The 19,025-nt window shown below is 44.5% G+C and overlaps 1 protein-coding gene across 2 annotated transcripts in view; it reads right to left on the bottom strand.

Annotated features, from left to right (window-relative positions):
- The window catches only part of ADAM12 (ADAM metallopeptidase domain 12), a 675,955-nt gene that overhangs the window by 270,029 nt on the left and 386,901 nt on the right, over positions 1-19,025 (bottom strand). For both annotated transcript variants that reach the window (XM_059053840.2, XM_067024331.1), the window contains one exon: positions 10,007-10,080. In XM_059053840.2, coding sequence (XP_058909823.1) covers positions 10,007-10,080 — 74 coding nt within the window. The remainder of the gene's footprint in view (positions 1-10,006; positions 10,081-19,025) is intronic.

Below are 19,025 nucleotides of genomic sequence, written 5' to 3'. Positions count from 1 at the left end.
AGAAAACCAGAGAGTCTCAGTGGAGTGGTTTCAGAGTGAGGCTGAAACCTGCACTGCAGCAGCTGCTCAAGGACAGGCTCAGGCACACTTCTGCGCCCTCATGGCGTCTGCCACAAATGTGGGTGCTCAACAGGGGGCTGTGGAATGAACCCCCAAGAGTGAGGTGCTACGTTTGGGGAATACAGTGAGTACCAACAGGCAAAGGCAGAGCACTGATCAGCGCTGCTCCCTAAAGAGTATCCTGCCTTTTACCTCGGACCTCGCGGTAAACCAAGAGTTGATGGGGAAAAGTTCTCCTCTAGAATTCCAGCTCACAAATGAAGGAACAGTAGAATAAGAACATCACCCCCTTTGCTAGACCGAAAGAGAGAACTGATCTAGGCATTCACTGTTACTGGCCACTGACCCTGGCAGCTAAAGCTTGGTGCGGAGCTCTATAATGGAAGCATAAGAATAATCCCTGAACCCAGAGATCCATCCAACATCTCAAAAAAGAGACAAGCAGAGGTCACAGAACTCCTGAGGTGATGCAAGAAAAGGATGCAGCATCCCTCACAATATAGTTCTGCCAAAAAACCAGAACCTGAATCTGCTCAAGGCTGCAGCTCTAACTACCGGCTAACAGAAAACACAGGGGACAAAGGAATGGGTGGGACGACACCATGGGGATGAAATCAGCAAGATCAAGAATGTGGAACATTCTACGGGGCAAGCAACCTGGTTTCACTCACAAGGATTACAAGATGTCAACTGCGAGAATTTAAAAAAAAAAAAAAAAAAAAAAAAAAGGAACAGGAACCTATATATTAAAAAAAGACTTAAGATGTAGTAACCAAACCAAACCGAAGTGTTTCAAGCTCTCTGCAGGGTCAGTTTTATTTATTGCCTCGTGTGATCAATGAAGAGTCATGATGTCACACAAACAGAATCATCGTGGCCTTTCTGTTGAGGACATGACAACTAGAAAAAGGCAAGAGACTTGCCATAAGTACACCAGCCTGCACAGCACCCGCACATAATCCACCCCTGGCCACCCGGCAGGGAAGGGGACAGTGAAATGACAACCACAAAGCCAGCATCCGCTCTCCCCTAGGCCACCAGAGACCATCTGGAAACGGTCAGGGCAGCCATTATTCTCCATCTGGGATGCAGTTCCGGAGAGGAACCCCGAGGACACAGAAGGGTTTTCATCAAAAAATCATACGCCCGCAGCACGAGAAGTGAAAGACGACAAGTGACGTAATTAAACGTGGAGACCCACTTCCACATCAAATGCCCTTTTCAAGTCCTTCTAACGTCACAGAAGGTGCTCAAGGCTGCCACACTCTCAAATTGGCACCCAGAGGGGCACCGTTTTGAAAAGGTTGATCTTAACTGATTTAGTCTCTTTAAAGTTAAGTCACGTTGAAGAACAAAAACTCTAAAAATGGTGTTCTGACCTTTTCCAGTGTCTGTATAACTTCAAAGACTGACATGAGGAGGGAAGCTCACGGGAATTTAGTTCTTATCCAGGGAACAAAATTTAGCCCAATTAGAAAGATCTTAAATGTTCAGGCTGAGAGATTGTAACTGAAATCGGAAGGAGTTTGGTCTAGTTACAAGATCGCTGATGTCCGTGTAGCTGGCGTCAATTCCATGAGTCTACAGTCATGCTTAGAGCATTTTCTCCCATCCTTTCCTGCCTTCATCAAGGTGTAGAGGTGACCCCTCTGGTGCTGCCCAATTCCCTACAGTGAGGGATGAAGCTTATTAAGCTGCAGGAATTAGGCAACCTGAAGAAGTGTGTGACTCCCTGTAGGAAAAGAACATTCCCACTGGCCATGCGTCAGCCAAGACCCCAAACTGGAAGGAGCTGGCCAGCTGGTGTTTCCTGCCAATCCCAGCAAATGTCCAACAGACCCTCCTGCCATGACGGAAACATTCCTATAGCCAAATGTGATCACAGAGCACTTGAACCGTGGCTAGTGTGACCAAGGAACTAAAGTTTTAATCTTTTAAGATTAATTTAAGTAGCTTTGTGAGGCCAGTGGCTCTCTAATTAAAGTATGAATAGAGCTCCTTGAGGAGGACAGAATACAGGCCCTATCACTGGGGATGCTGGTTCAATAGAGAGAAGCGGAGCCAGGCGTCTGTCTTTAGAATAAGCTCCCCGGGTGCTGGTGAAGCTGGTGGTCCCCTCACATGCCCCAGACTTGAAGGACAGTAAGAGTCTGTGCGTGGTCCCGGTGGAGGGGCGTACCCACTGCATGGAGACAGATCGTAAGAAGGGCGCAGACCTGGGCTTGGGAGTGAGCCCAGAGGCCACAGGCTCGCCCCACCTGGCTCCCGCCTGGAAAGTGCAGGAAGCATTGACACTGCCGGAGGCTGTGATGGCTGTTCAGATGCTCTCAAGGCCACGGCCAGTGTCTCGTGACATTCCACCCACCGCAGGCTCATGCTCTCCAGCTCAGAGCCCCAGCCACTGCTGCAAACATCCACGGATCCCAAAGAAATGCCATGTCCAGGTCCACATGAGAACACTCCACAGGTCACCTCCAGAGTGGATTCTGTGAGGCCCAAATGTCCACCTTCCCCCAAGACTCGGAGGGCCATGAGCACCACGATCCATATCTTCGTGTCCCTGACCCCTGCGCACATGGCAAGCTCTTGGTCCTTTCCTGGCGTTTCCCTCTTCTGATCAAAGAGCAACACCGTTCTCCCAGCATTTCATGTATAAGAGTTATCCCTGACATCTTCCTTTCCATATTACGCCACACGTTCGACTGTCCATCAATTTCTGTCCATTCTCTGTCCAGAACATTCTCATCTATTCCCTTCTATGGGAGTCAGTGCCCTGCTTACAGGCCTTGCTTCCATGAGGCACCATGGTTCTTAGGAGGAAATACAAGGTCTTATCATGGAGCCCGAGCTCCCACATGGTCTGGTTTCCACTCTTCTCTCCCCATCTCCCTCTTGCTCACCAGCACACGGACCTTCATTTCTGAAACACTTCAACGCTCCTTCCCCTGCTTTTAGGAACTTTCCGTATGCACACATCCTTCTCTCTAGAACCCTCTACGCTCTGCCCTCCTCTACCTGGCTCACCCCTGTTCACGTAAAGCTTAAATGCTGCTTCACTGCATGGTTCCTTCCTGAACCAGGCTAGGCCTCCTGCTTGTCTTTTTACCTGTCAGCACCCCTGTCATTCAGTATTGTCCTGTGATGACCTGTTTAGCGTTGGGCTCCTTGACTGACCTCCAAGAGGACAAGGACTTTACCTTGTTGATGACTCTATCACCAGTGCCAAGTGTAGTGTCTGGTATGAAATAAATGTTTGCGCTAAAAATAGAGCTGCCATATGATCCTGCAATCCCACTCCTGGGCATATATCCGGACAAAACAATAATCCAAAAAGATACATGCACCCCTAGGTTCATAGCAGCACTATTCACAATAGTCAGGACATGGAAACAATCTACATGTCTATCAACGGATGCATGGATAAAGACAATGTGCTACATATATACAATGGGATACCACTCAGCCATAAAAAAGAATGAAATAATGCCATTCGCAGCCACATGGATGCAACCAGAGATTATCATATAGGTGAAGTAAGTCAGAAAGAGAAAGACAAATACCATATGATATCACTTACATGTGGAATCTAAAATATGACACAAATGAACTTATCTACGAAACCGAAACAGACTCACAGACATAGAGAACAGACTGGTGGTTGCCAAGGGGGAGGGGGTGTCGGGGAGGGATTTACTGGGAGCCTGAGTTTAGCAGGTGCAAACTGTTACATAGAGGATGGATAAACAACAAGGCGCTACTGTAGAGCACAGGGAACTATATTCAATATCCTGTGATAAACCATCATGGAAAAGAATATGAAAAAGAATGTATATATATGTATAACTGAATAACTTTGCTGTACAATAGAGATTAACACCACACTGTAAATCAACTATACTTGAGTAAAATAAATTTTAAAAAAAAATAAATGTTTGTGGATAAATGACTAAGTAAAAAGAGAAATGGTCTCATTGATTTATTGTTGATTAACATTAGGAATCATTTGAATTAATAAAGACTGATAGGGCTTCCCTGGTGGCGCAGTGGTTGAGAGTCCGCCTGCCGATGCGGGGGACGCGGGTTCGTGCCCCGGTCCGGGAGGATCCCACGTGCCGCGGAGCGGCCGGGCCCGTGAGCCGTGGCCGCTGAGCCTGCGCGTCCGGAGCCTGTGCTCCGCAACGGGAGAGGCCGCAACGGTGAGAGGCCCGCGCACCGCAAAAAAACCCACAAAAATCCATAAGATAGTAAAGTTTCTATAATACAGTTTTACCTTCAATAGTTTAGTCAATAATTAGAACCACCAGGCAAATTAAAGCTGGAGGCTCTGACAGGCAGGTAAGGCTTCCTCTGGAAGAGTAGAAATGGAAAGAAATGGCACTCTGCATGCAAACAAAGATTTTAAAACTCTAATTCCTGAGGATGTCGAGATTGTGAAGTGAAGACCCTGACAACGACAGGAACCCGAAGGATTGCACACGAATCCGTTCCAGCTCTTGTCAGGACTGAGGTGTTGGACCAGCGTCAAGACTGACGGGTACAGATTAGTCATAACCTGATCTCTATTAATTTAGGACATTTAAAACAGGACACAGTTACAGTGAAGCCAAGGATACAACTGGGGGAAATAACTCATCACAGGGTCCACAAGAATACGTCACTGAATCATTCAAACCTGATCATCAAAAAGAACATGAGCTCTAACCTCTTGGCACTGACTGTACACAGACTTATTCCATTTTGCAAATGAGGAAACAGAGAAAATATAAGCATCTTGTTGCTGGAAGCAAAGCTGGGTTTCTGAACCTGGCTTCCTGCCTCCCGCCCCAGCATTCTTTCCAGAAGCTTTCTCCTTGAATAGGTAGTTTCTCTCACCACCCAGGACAGACCTTTAACCTCCTGCTGACTCCCTCCCGGCCCGATCCAGACCATCCACGTCCCATCCTTCACTCTTTGCTAAGGGCTCAGAGAGTGCCCACCACAGGCCAGGCCACAAGGAAGGGGATGGAGGGGGAAGTAAAGACCCTGCCCCCTGACCTTGAGGACATCTCTGGCTGGTGGGAGAGGGGATGAAAGTCCAAGAGTGGAGGCGAGAACGGTGGCAGGCAGCTTTCAAACATCGTGCCTGAAACAGCGCAGGGGTCAGGGTTCTCTGCATGTGGCCTGACCAGGGTCATGCGCAGCAGAATGGTGGCCTCTGCAGTCCAGGACCCACCTCAGGAACCTGCGCACACCCAGGTAGCCGCCACCTTTCAGCAGCCGCATGGCCTCAGGGGCTCACATTGAATTTTCACTGACTCACTCGCAAGAACCACTAGTCAATTTCCTTCCGCACTTAACAGTGTTTATTTTTTTGTTAACCCAAGAACGGGACTTTACATTTACCCCCATGAAATCTCATCTTGTTAGTTTTGGCCCATTGATCCAGACTGCTGAAATCTCCATAATCCAGATTCTGCCATGCAGAGCGCAGTTACCCGCCCGCAGCCTTCGCGTTGCCAAGAAACGTGATCTGCACACCTTTTATGTCTTCCCAGCGAAGCGCTGAAAGAATTGTGGGCCAGGATGAGGTCTTGTACACTGTCCTACAGCCACTGGCAGCAGTCTCAGTCCGGCTGCCCAGCACGATTTGGTTCAACCTGAACAACGGATTAATACCCTCTAGGTAGTTACTCAGCCACAACTGCTAATCCACCCAGTGCTACCTCTGCACTGGCTGCATTTCCCTCCCCTACATCATGATATTCTGAGATGCTGCCCAACAAATGCCTTCTCAAATATTTATGCCCATGTTTGACAAATTTAACATGCTCCTTTCTGCAACTGTTCTAGAGTGAATATTAATTAGAGTGGCCCCTTAAGAGATGTCTGGAATTATTCCAGACAGAGGAAAAGTCAATGCTAAAGTTCTTCTAGCTCAGAGACGCCCCAAATATAAATCAAGTGGGCCGTGGACTTTCCCCCGGCAATTGCCTTCAACCAGTGATGGACAGGGCTTGAAAACAGAAAGCTCGGTGGGAATGATCTACCGCCATCCGTTTTAATTATCCTAAACTGGAAAAACGGATGTCTAAGCTGGCCAGCCTGTCCAATAAAGCATTTTGATCAAAGATGCAGTTGCACAGAGAACCTGTTTAAGGAATGGCCTGGGTGTCCACGGGGACCCAGGAGAGTTATGCAACTTGTAAAGCTGGTCCCCGCAGTTCCATAGGCAGACAGCAACATCATGAAAAATGCTTCTCCGGGGAAGCTTTGAGTTTCTTTAACCATTCAATTATGGCTCTACAAACAGAATGTAAGTGAACAGCATCTGATCTCTGCACAAATTAGAGATGCTAGAAGGCAAATAAAATAGAGTCCCTGAAACAACCATGTAATACAAATTCAGCCCTGCTTCATGAAGAATTGGTTTACACACGAAGAGTTTTAGAGTGGGGTTACTGAGGTGACTCTCTTTTTGCATTTGCTTTATGTGATGATTTTTATGATTGAAAGCACTGAAGACACCTTTATATTGGTTGCGATTTTAAAGCAGGTTTTTAATTAAAATAGATTTCTGGATATGGTCCATGGGTAGAGCTTTTTATCCCTTGCAAAGTTGCTGGAGGCCTTTCTAACATCCACCATTTAAAAAAAATTCTATTGGAGTATGGTTGCTATAAAATCTTGTGTTAGTTTCAGGAGTACAGCAAAGTAAGTTAGTTATACATATACATATATCCTCTCTCTTCAAGATTCTCATTTCTTTTTTATGAATAGTGAATACTTCAACATTCTTCATTACAACCATTTTCAAGTTTTTAGAGCAGCTTTTTTTCCTTCAAAATAAAAAGTTTTCCTGATTTTAACAGTAATGTTTTCTTGTTGTAAAACTTTAATAAAGAAAGCGAATGTTGTCCAAATCTTTCTAGCATACATGTACATGAGTATAATTTTAAGATAAAAACTGAATGCCATGTAAACTACTATCCAACATGCCGTTCACACTGGTCATATTATCAATGCTATTTACAATAATAAAAATCTCCATCATCATCTTTAGATGTACTACTGTGTAGTATTATTTCATAGCTGAGTCATAACTTATGTAATCGATCTCCTATTGACGTATTTTAGGTAAAACTTTCTGCAATGAACATCCTTGAACACAGGGCTGACTCCCCCCCGTAGGCTCTGAAGCAGGGTACCGACCAGGTTGCCTTCAGACTGGTTGGGCTCTCTGTTCTGTTGGTTGTTAAATATTTACATTTATCCTGCTTCCTCGTACATTTATCTTTGGGTTCTTATAACTTCATTTGGATAAATTCTCCAATTGGATCTACGGGGCCAAAGGCTATGCAAATTAAAAATTCTATTTTAATTTTTAATTTTGGACGGGTTGATTACCTTTTGTGCCTCACAAACAACCAGTAGCATACAAGCATTTCATTCTACCTATAAGGTTGTAGAATTTTTTGGTATTCATCATTTCAAAAGTGAAGTGCTTACAGAACAGACATGTCACCGTCTTCAAAATTTTGTTATACTGAAGTAATTGGGGGAAATGGATTGGAAGTGGATTATTAAAATAGTCATATTACCATGCTCTAATTTTGAAAATGTCATTCGTAACAGAATGAAATTTCCACAATGAGTATAAGCAGGATAATTAAAATAAAGCTTTAAAATGTTATAGGAACACATGAAACCGTCTCCACATACTTTTCTAAAACATGCTTTGCCAGTGAAGTTGGGAAAAGAAATAAACCAAGAAGAGACAGTTTTAAGTTTACAACTTTTCTAATTTTGAGATGATTTTGTGAAAGGCCCAGAATTAGAAATGAGCAAATTAAGATACCTTTTAAAATGATCTTTTATACAAATTGGCCGCTGCCTAGTAGTCAGCATGCACTATACTACCCACCTTAACGGAAGGTAAATCATTTTCAGAGGGAACCATGAATAAGACTATTAACGCACTTTACAGACTCAGAGAACCAGAGGGGCTCGAAGAAATGCATTTCTATATGGAAAAGGACACCATTATAAAGCTAAATGAAGAAGTAGGATATCATATTACACACAGACTACAATATCAACTAGGAAGGCAAAAGAAGCAAAGCCTTTGCTACAAGGGAAAAAAAAATCGATATGAACATTCACCAAAATGCCAACCAACGTCGTGTCTGGTGGTAGGGGTACTTTCTGGGGGGGGTGGGGGGACTCTTGATTTTTTTCCCCACAGTTTTCAATTTTCTGCATTGGACACATATTCCTTTCAGAGTGAAAACAAATTACTTAAGGTTTTTATTAAGTCAATTTCCATTCCTCTACCTGCAGCCCGAATATCACCTAAAGGTCCAGATCTGTCTCACTCATGCCGTTTACCACGTTCCTCCAACAGGCTGACAGTAAGAACGGTCGCAATAAAGACACTTCCCCAATCCAGCTGCCGATCCTGAAACCCCATCGAGGGAATGAATCACCACCAGGAGCCTGGTTTTCCTTCGCTCTTTCAAGGCACACCGAGTTTTGTCCACCGAGATACTTTCAAAACCACATACAAACAGCAGTGTACAAAAATGTAAATGTCCTATGATACTCTTACGTGAAAAAAGAGAGCATGAAAATATACACTTTGCTAGGAGAGACATACCATAAAGCAATATTCAGGCTTCCGTTCAGCCCCCCGATTATCCAAGATGTATTCCTGAACCTCTAGTTTAAGATCACCAAGTCACAAGAAAAGCTAAAAACACATTATTTACTGCTCATAAAAGCTTTTAATCCATCTAATGGTGAGGGAGAAACATGCCAGAACTGCAAAGAGGCAGGCTGCAGACCCCCAAGAAGCAGGCCATGCTAACACATACTCATTTTACAACCTATTTTGTAATAATTGCTGTTGGCCATGGTGTCAGATACTGAAGGTGAGAACTGGCCATTCATGATCCCGTCCATCTGAGCTGCTCAGGACCCTCAAACCAAAGTGAGTATAAGTAAGTGATCTGACTCGTTTACATAGAGATGCTGAGTCCGATTTTTGTGACTCAATATCTCTGGCAGAACTCGTTTCAGTGAGGCTGTCTTATCTACACTATCATTTCAGCAAAAAAAAAATCAGCATTTCACTGATGGGTGAGAAACAGGGACCAGTAATTCTGGAAGACAGAAACTCCAATTTTGAATCAAGCATGACTTGGGAACTTATATCTTTAAATACAGACTGCTTATTAGGAGAGCTCAATTCTTTGCTGGTACTAATCAATTAGAATAGTAAGGGGTCCTTTAGATCTGAGGAACCCATGGGGAGAGCCACAGTATAAAGGATGACAAGAATATGAGTTATTTTTACTTGTGCCTTGAACCAGGCACAGTTTTCTCCTGGGAAGGCATACAAAATATGTAATAACATCCATGTGCTACAGAAAAAAATATATAATACCGTTTTCTGAAAATATATATAATTTTGCAAAAATAAAGGGCCAAATTTTTAAGTAAAAAGATAAAATAAATACTTCATACCACTGGAGACAAGGTCTGAAAGATAAAATAAACTCTTGGTATTTCCCAAGGAAAAAAGAGCTTCTACCCATTTGAAGCTGTTTCTCCTTATATAACCCAGGAACTGCCAAAAGTCAACTAATTATGGAACACTGTTATTGGAACAGAACAGAGGATGCTTAAGTTCTATCCTTGAAACATCAGGCTCTGAAAAAAAAAAGAAACATCAGAACTATGAGGAAACCCTGCTGAGCTAGAAAGTCCTCTTTCAGATAAAATAAAATTCCTTACTTTCCCATTGGATCATTTTTTGAAGTTAATTCCAGCCTCACATCCAACTTTGGATTATGAATCTACACATTTAGCTCTGTGTCTCTAAATGCCAACATCAATTACACAGCACTCTCCAGTCCCCACGTTGTAACTTTCTCCTCTCGTGTCATAAACAGGAATTAACTCGACTTACTTGTTTCTTTCCAGATTTACAATCAGTTCTCTGCTTTCCAGTTGTATTCGAAAATTCAAGACTCCTGGATGATTCTGAAAGATAAATAAGAGAAGTCAGTTGAAGATCATCTCCCTTCGATGTGCCAGTATCTCAACATGCTCTGGAAGCATAGTCAATGGAGGGAGAGAAAAATACCTTTTCTTCCCGGGACCATTCTGAGATCCTGAGCAGAGGAGATCAAAACAAGATCTCTCTTCCAGGAGAGTCTGGAAGGCGCATCACCCTCCCAGATGGTACTGACACACCTGCATTCCTGGCCTCTGCACTCCTTTCCTTGGGCCACATGTACCCTTGGGATCCCTCTTGACTCAACTTCCATCTCCCATAATCGACTCCTTGCTTGGTTTCCCTGTTTCTAGACAAGGCACTTTCATTTCCCCAACTGCTCATGTCAGAAATTTGAAGTCCTTCTCCCTCAACAACTCCATCTGATCCACGAAGAGGTCCTGTTGAGTCACCCTCCGAATCACAGCTCCCGTTGTCCGGGTCTGACATCTCTCCACCTTGCTCTGGATCAAGCCACAATCATCTCTCATGGGGATGCTGCAGAACCCTTCTACCCCGGCCCCTCCACACCAACCTGTGCTTTCCTCCCACTCATCCCCCAATGGCAACGGGAGGATATTTTTAAAAACTCAACCTCATCCACCTACCCCTGGTCATGACAAGCCTGCACTGATGTTCCACTGCACTGATGATAATATGCCAACTCTTTTAAAAAATATATTTATTGAAGTATAGTTGAAGTACAATATTATATAAGTTACAGGTGTACAGTACAGTGATTCACAATGTTTAAAGGTTATACTCCATTTGTAGTTATTATAAAATATTGGCTCTAGTCCCTACTTTGCCCAATATATCCTCATAGCTTATTTTATACCTAGTAGTTTGTACCTCTTAATCCCCTACCCCTATGTTGCCCCTCCCCACCTCCCTCTCCCCACTGGTAACCACTAGTTTGTTCTCTGTATCCGTGAGTCTGCTCTCTTTTTTGTTATATTCACTATTTTGTTGTATTTTTTAGATTCCACAAATAAGTGACATAATACAGTATTTGTCTTTCTCTGTCTGACTTATTTCACTTGGCATTATGCCCTTCAAATCCATCCCTATTGCTGCAAATAACAAAATTTTCATTCTTTTTTATGGCTGAGTAGTATTCCATTGTGTACACACACACACACACACACACACACACCCATACGTACATATGTGCGTGTATGTATATATATACAGATATATATATACACACATATATACATATCTCACATCTTCTTTCGCCGTTCATCTCTTGATGGACACTTAGGTTGCTTCCATATCTTGGCTTTGTAAATAATGCTGCTATGCTATGCTATGAACACTGGGGTGCATCTCTCTTTTTGAATTCATGTTTTTGTTTTTTCTGGATATATAACAAGGAATGGAATTGCTGCATCATAGGGTAGTTCTACTTGTAGAGTTTTTTGAGAAAACTCCATACTGTGCTCCCCAGTGAATATGCCAACTCTTCAGTGTGGGCTATAACTCCTATGGCCTGACTTTCATGTCCCTCCACACCCACCTGCGTTGCTCTCCTCCTCGCTCACCTGCCTCTAAGCCACCCTGACCTCACCCGCTCCTCAAACACACCAAGCTCCTTCACAGCTCTGAGTCTTCGCACAGGCTGTTCCCTCTGCCTGGAAGGCTTTCTCTCAACTTTGCTACTCGGTATCAGCCTAAATGTCAATGATCCAAAGAAACCTCACCTCACTCCCCAGTCTAATGACATCCACCTCTCCCCAGGCAGTCTTTATCCCAGTCTCCTGCCCTTTTCCTCCTCGTAAGGAAGAACTCCCTTCCTGCTCATTAAAATTCAGTATGTTGACTTGTGGGTCCACTTGTTTGTTATACCCACGAAGGTGCCAGACAAATAATAGAAGCTCAATTAATATTTGGTGAAGGAGAGAATCAATCAATGAAGAGGGCAAACAACTCTACCGACCTCTTCTCCCTCTTGTTAGGCAGACGCCATCTTCCTCCTCTCCTCTGGGCCCCAGGAAACACTAGTCTGTGTGTGCCCAGCTGTCAGTGGGGGGCAGGAACCTAACAAGTTTCTTGCCCTGCCCTGGGAGTGCAGCCATGTGGCAGTGTCGCTAAACCCACACCCCTACCCCAGGTTCTCTCCCACTTAAAATGGGGTGGTGGAACACGCCACTCTCTCTCTTGCTGAGCCCAAGTCAATGATTCAGAGTCCTTACCCCCGTCAAAACTGATGTGCCATCCTAAAGTTATTCTACGAAGCTCTTCATTTGCTTCCCCTTTCCCTGGGCATCCTCAGTGATCCTGGGGGTGGAGAGTCAATTCCAACTCCCCCCAACGTCGCCACCAGCTAGCATGTTCAAGTGGAGGTTTCACACGTCCATCGGGCATTTCTCTCCAAAAGAACTTAAAATTTTTAGTGTTTATTTTAAAAGATGAAGGCTGTGTTTTCATTCTGATGATGTGGAAAGAGAGTTCACCCAGCATGACCACGTCCGCCCTGACCCAGCTCACCATGGCTGCTGTGCTCCGGTCGGGGCCGGGCGGGACAGCCCGACTATCTAGGCTGATGTGAGAAGGGCAGAGGAGGGTTTAATTCACAAATGATGCAGCCAAGCTAAGCAAGGGCCAAATGCCATCACAGCCCAGTGCGGAAATAAAGGTTCCTTAGCAGCTTATAAAGAGCACAGTGGAGGAGAGACGCGTCGGGACGAAACCGGCAGCACAAACTCCAGATCACCTGCACCTCCCGGGCAGCCTTGCCCTGGTGCTGCAAGTGGCGTGTCAGTCTTGTGCAAACATCATCACCTGCATTAAATCAGTGCTGCTGACTTCAGTGTATTGGTTTTGTTTGCCTTTGCTTTGTAAGATTGTTTGGTCTCATGCTTGAATAAGAGATAGAAGAATATGTTTATATGTAGTTCTCTAACATTCCATATTTGAAAGACACTATTATAACTCCAGAGCTCAAGGGACTTTTCTCACAACACAGCGTTTCAGCTCTACTATGAATTAACAAACCACACGCTGCTATGTTTTAAAAGAAAAGTGGATTGTTAAGTTCCAACAGCCAACCTTAAAATAATGAGTTAAGAGGAAACAAAATTGAAACAGAACCTGCAATAACATGAGTTGTTGGGTCACATGAGTTTTGGGAAAATGTCACAAGTTGCATTAACTAATGCCAATATAACTGGGGTAGAGTCACAGAGCGTGAAACACTACTCACTTTATTTTTAGGTCAGCCCTTGGAATGGCTTTCTGTAGTTTCCCATGTCTAATACATATGGCTATTGAAATTTAAATTAATTAAAATAAAATAAAGATTAAAAATCAGTTCATCAGTCTCACTGGACACATTTCAAGGCTCTAAAGCAACACGTAGTTAGTGGTTACCTCTGCTAGACAGCCCAGACGTGGAACATTTCCATCTTCACAGCAAGTTCACAGAAATTTCCATCTTCATTGGACATGCCTGAGTCAGTAATAAAGACCTAAAACTTGCATCACCCAATAGCTGCCCAAGAACTAGACTATTTTTAATATTGGTGCTTTCAGGGGATAGAATTAAGTGCCAACCCAAGCTGGATTTTTTTTTAATGTTCTTTAAGAGAGCTCTTCTCAATTTTAATTGATGGGTGATATTATTTTTTAAGTGGTTACTTAAGCTTGAGAGTTAAACTGTTGTATTTCCATATACATAAGATGCTTAAGTATATTTTCTGAGTTTAAACATATCTTGTTATTTATGGATTCATGCTAGCAAATGACTATACAAACATCAGTGATCTAGTGAAAACCACAATTTTACGTGTTGTATTTTGATACTGTCTGGTGTTTGTAACAATTGTACAGGTTGCTGAGTGTTTGCTGAACTTTTAAATTCAACATCACTATTCCTAAACACACATCACTTCTTTTGATTTTAATATAGCGTACAAAAGTGTTTCTCAGCTCTGGATTTGCTTTCGAGTCCGTCACAAGGACGTTTACCTAAATTTACCTACATTTTCTGACACTTGAATTTAATTACAAGCATATATAAGAATGTTCTCTCCAGGGTCTGCAATTTGTACTCATTAATTATATCTTAGAAAAACAAGATTATTAATTATGCTTACAATAAAATATTAGAACAAAAATACATCACAGTGTTCTGTCAAGATGTGTCCAAAGAGCATATGTATGAATATGTCTGTTTATTTGTATGTGTTTTATGTATATGTGTGAAAAGTTACTTTAATTACAAACTGTGTTAGCCTAAGATATGGACACACACATCACTATTTTATTTTGTTTTTTTCTTACACATCACTATTTTAAAGATAAATCCTGGCAATTATATTTGTGAATAAAAATAAAATATTTACAGCACCCCTTTTCCCCCATGAAAAATTCAGCTAGCTTGAACATGAACCTTGGTACTAATTCTACATAAAGTCCCTACGGGAGCTGTTAGAACGTTCTAATGTTAACATATTTCAAATGAATACATTTTCCCCCAGGATGGTAGAAAGAGCTTTATCTGTATATTTTACTTGAGATCTGAATGGTATAGGAGAAATCAATGGAGAAGGAGAACAGAGAGCTATTTTAACTCAAAACCACTCATTGCATTAGATTTCTTAGTTTAAAAGCATGTATTCATTCCATTTTCTTTTGATTTTTAGACATTGGAGATGATGAACTAGTGTTGGTTAAATACAGCCTTCCTTTTTAAAAATGAGACATTGATTGCCCTAATGAAACCGTGTCCTTTATTGAATGCTTAAAGAACTGCATTTGCTGAATAAGTCAATTAAATGCTTATCAATAGGCTAGAAATGTTTTGACAGTCATTATAATTCTATTTTTCTAATTGGCAAAAGTATATCCAAAAGAGTATATAAAATGTATAAGTACAATTTAAAAAACAACAATAGGGCTTCCCTGGTGGCGCAGTGGTTGAGAGTCCGCCTGACGATGCGGGGGACGCGGGTTCGTGCCCCGGTCCGGGAGGATCCCGCATGTCGCGGAGCGGCTGGGCCCGTGAGCCATGGCCGCTGCGCCTGCGCGTCCGGAGCCTGTGCTCCGCAACGGGAGAGGCCACAACAGTGAGAGGCCCACGTACCGCAAAAAAAACCCAACAAACCAACCAACCAACCAAAAAACAATAAAATAATCATCAGGGTACCTACCACCCACCTGAAAAGTCAAAATATTACCAGGATCTTAGAAAACCCCCTATTCATTTGCCAAGGCTGCCATAAGAAAATATCTCAGACTGGGTAGCTTAATTATCAAAAATTTATTTCTTCCCACTTCTGGAAGTTAGAAGTCCATGATCAGGGCAGGTGTAGTTTCTTCTGAGGCCTCACTCCTTGTAAGTTCCTCATGGAAGTGAGTTTGGGCAGGCTCCCCCGGATGGTTTGCCCAGGCAGGTCTGAAAAGTGAGGCTCTGGCCAGACACAGCTGCCCGTCACTCGGACCCTCAGCTACTCTGTGCCCTTTCCGAAGTTTCCCACAATGCACTTGCCCAGCACACCCCACTTAACTGGAAATATAAACACATATTTAAAAAGTGATCTTTTGATTAGCTACAGTTCTTTTTTTTTTCTTCTCAGTATTATCCATTGGGCTGCCTTTATTAATTAATTATTTATTTATTTCTTGTCAATGACATTTTTAGTCACAATAACCTCTTAAGTGACATCCTATAACAATGTAAATTATTTTCTCTGCTATCTGTTACTTACGAGCAATATTATAACAACAATAAAGGAATCTTAAGAGTGATCTTATTTCACATTTTACTCCAAAATGTTGGGCTGTCATTCTTTCATCTGTGTAAGTGGGAGCTCACCCACAACTGAATTTAAATTATTTCACCCATGATGGGTGCAAAATATCCCAAGTCGATAAATGTAGCTTTTCATGGATGCAGGGATGCTTACGATTTTCTTTTTTCCTCTGATGGACGGAATGATACACAATATCGTCTCTTTGGTGTTTCTATGTCCTTAAAGAATAGCCATTTTCAATGACTTAGAAAAATCTGAACCTGACCATGAAGTTGAAATAAGGTGGCAGTGAGCCTGCAGAAGGAAGGGGACTGCATTAAAAAATCAGATGCGGGGTCAATAGCCCAGTGCACTCCCATCACCACTTCTAGGTTATCCTTTCGAAGACAATGGTCAGTTCTGAGCCAAAGTCGTTAGTCTCAAACACCGATACTGGAAACTCAGAGGGACCTAATTTTTCAAGCAGAACAACAATATTAAAATATTGCGTTCAAGGGACTCCAAAATAACTGGATCCCTCTCCAGCACTGAATAAATGCTTCAGGCTGCTGCCCTGGCACTCATGGGGCACGAGAGAGTCATCTATTGCAATGAATATTTAGAGGCAATCTTGATTACCACTTTAATACCAGTGCAGCAGTTCCACAGCCGGGAAGATACGGGCCCTGTGGAACTGAGAGAGGACAAAATTGAATTAGCTGGAGAATAACACAGTCAGGAACGAGGGCACTGCAGCACCATAATGGCATCTCTGGCTTTGAGGCCTTTTAGTTGTTATGTAAATGACAGTAATGTTTATTCATGAGTCATTGATACTTTTCTCTGATGGAAAATTTACATCAGCAAACCACTTGTTAAAATGTGCAGAATGGCACACATTATCTTAAGGTAAAAAGTGCTTCTGAAAGAAGTGGAATGTAGTTTGAAGTTGTTTGTGCGGTACAATGTTAGGTTCTTTTTCGCACGGATTCTTCTTACTGTATTTCTCTGCATGATGGGTTTGCCGATTTCCAGCCCACTTCTCCCTTCCCACCAAAAAAAAGGCACGACCTCACCACCTTTGGCATGTGCGATGCTCTGAATTCAAGCTCTTTGTGCTGTTGCTACTGGTGGGATTACTAATGCTTAAGTTTGCAACACACATTTTAGATTTTCATTTTTGATTACTGTAGCTAGAGCCAGATCATCTTAAAGCCTCATTAATTCACTGAAATATTGCCATTCTGCCCCCAGGCGTCTGTACGCTATAGGATTACAGTTCCTCACGCTCCGTGTCCATCTGAGGACAACGGCAGATTCTGAGCAGACAACGGTCATCTGTCCCCTCCCAGAGCTCACCGTTGGGTTGTAAGAGGAAACCAACAACATGACTTAACAGAAAGCAATCTAGAAGCATGACCGTGCAGGTTTCTCAAACTTAACCCATCTAAATTTCAACTCTTATGTTACCGCCCCTCCCCAATCCAATGCAAAGGGGAACTCGGGGAAGATTCACAGCAGCGCCCCCAGAACCCCCGGTTAGTTAACAATGCACCTTCTTAAACCCCTTCAGCAATGACCCACTGTTCTTAGAATAACTATCATCTTCACACCACCAACAGTCAGGCCTCTCTCACGCCTAAGCTCCCGGCACACGGCTGAACCAGTCAGGCTGCGGCTGGCTTCTGGGCCTCTGCGCCAGCGGAGCCTTTGCTGGAAGGCCCTCCTGGGCTCTCGAGGGGTCTCACCTCCAGCTCTCAGCCTGGACGTCACCCCCCCTCCCAGGGAAGCCCTCCATCCCCGTGGGCTCTTTGCCCCACACACCACTTCTCTCTCTTTCTAGCCACCTCATTTGTGATCATGTATTGGTGTGTTTATTTTACTTGTTAATTGTCTGTCTCCCCTTTTTCACAAATAGAAACTTCGTAGGAGAAGGGAATTTTTCTGCCTTGTTCCACATCCTATTCCCAGCACCCAGAATGGGGCCACCTGGAAACATCTGTGGGATGACAGAAGACAGGCGCGGCGGGAGCAGGAGACGGCAGGAGGGATACTGATTCAGGGGGCAGCGAAGGCGGAAGTGTCAGCTCAGGCGGTATGAAGGGACATCTGGGCTCTCCTCCCGGGTCACTGCTGTGACCCAAGCACGAGGCCAAAGTCCACCCGTCTGAGCCCAGCCTCATTCTCGGAGGCTGATGGCCCACAGATGCAAAGCAGCTGCACAGAGGATCCCTTGGTAGTGAGCAAGCAACTGGGCCATCGAAGGTGCCTTGGGCTCTGTTCCTCTGTGGAGAGCAAGAGGGGCTTGCTGGGAGCTGGGCCACCTCTACTTGGGGAGGCCGAGAAGGCCAGTGAGTGCGAGCTCCCAGCCTAGCTCCGGGCCCCTCGGAGGACACCCGCTCCTCCTGCTTGATTTCTTTGGACCTCAGTGGCGGAGAGCCCAAACCAGAGCCGAGGGGCGGAGAGCGCGCTGTAAGAGGGGGAGGGGATGAATCAGCGGAAATCAAGGTCAAACACAAGGTGGTGGGTATGGGGGCTGCAGAGCTGGAAATCAGAGCCATGCCGGGAAGGGGGTGAGCAAGTCCGGGTAGGAGGGGCTCGAGGACGTCCTGTTCTGCCACGTAATGGCTCTTAACTGCCCTGGGCTTGGGGGCTGAACCCTGGACACCGAGTGGTGACGTGGTGGCCTAGGAGCTGGAACGCGTGGTGAGGCTGTGTGGCTGACACGGGCCCCTGGCCCCAGACCCCGGCCGGTTGTGCACCGCTCCTCGGACCTCTGCTGCCCTCCCACCCGCTCTGCCTTCAGACGTGTCGCGTAGCAGGAAGGAGAGACAAACTGGAGCTCCACCTGGCCGCCCGCTCGCGGCTCGGGAACATCAGGACGCCCAGGGCAGGAGGCCGGTGGCTAAGATGGCCTTCCCCACCGGCCGTGCCCCCGATCGCTCAGAAGACCGTCCGCAGCCCTGGGGCCACGGGCCCGTCACCCCGCCCACGCGAGGCACCGGCCCCTCCTGAATGTTCAGTATCAGTGAGGCAGCACCAGCACAGACAGGTCTTGTGATGAGGCACGCTGTCACGAGAGGAAGGCCTGAGCCAAGCGCCGGGGCCCAGAGCCACTCCAGCACCTTCAAGCTACCTCCAACAGCTAGCTACGAAGAAGGTCACTGAGCCCCTGCGCGATGGCTAGGGACATCTTA

The sequence above is a fragment of the Kogia breviceps genome, chromosome 2 (assembly GCF_026419965.1).
Source record: "Kogia breviceps isolate mKogBre1 chromosome 2, mKogBre1 haplotype 1, whole genome shotgun sequence".
Taxonomy (NCBI): Eukaryota; Metazoa; Chordata; class Mammalia; order Artiodactyla; family Physeteridae; genus Kogia; species Kogia breviceps.
This window is presented reverse-complemented; position numbering and strand designations above follow the sequence as displayed.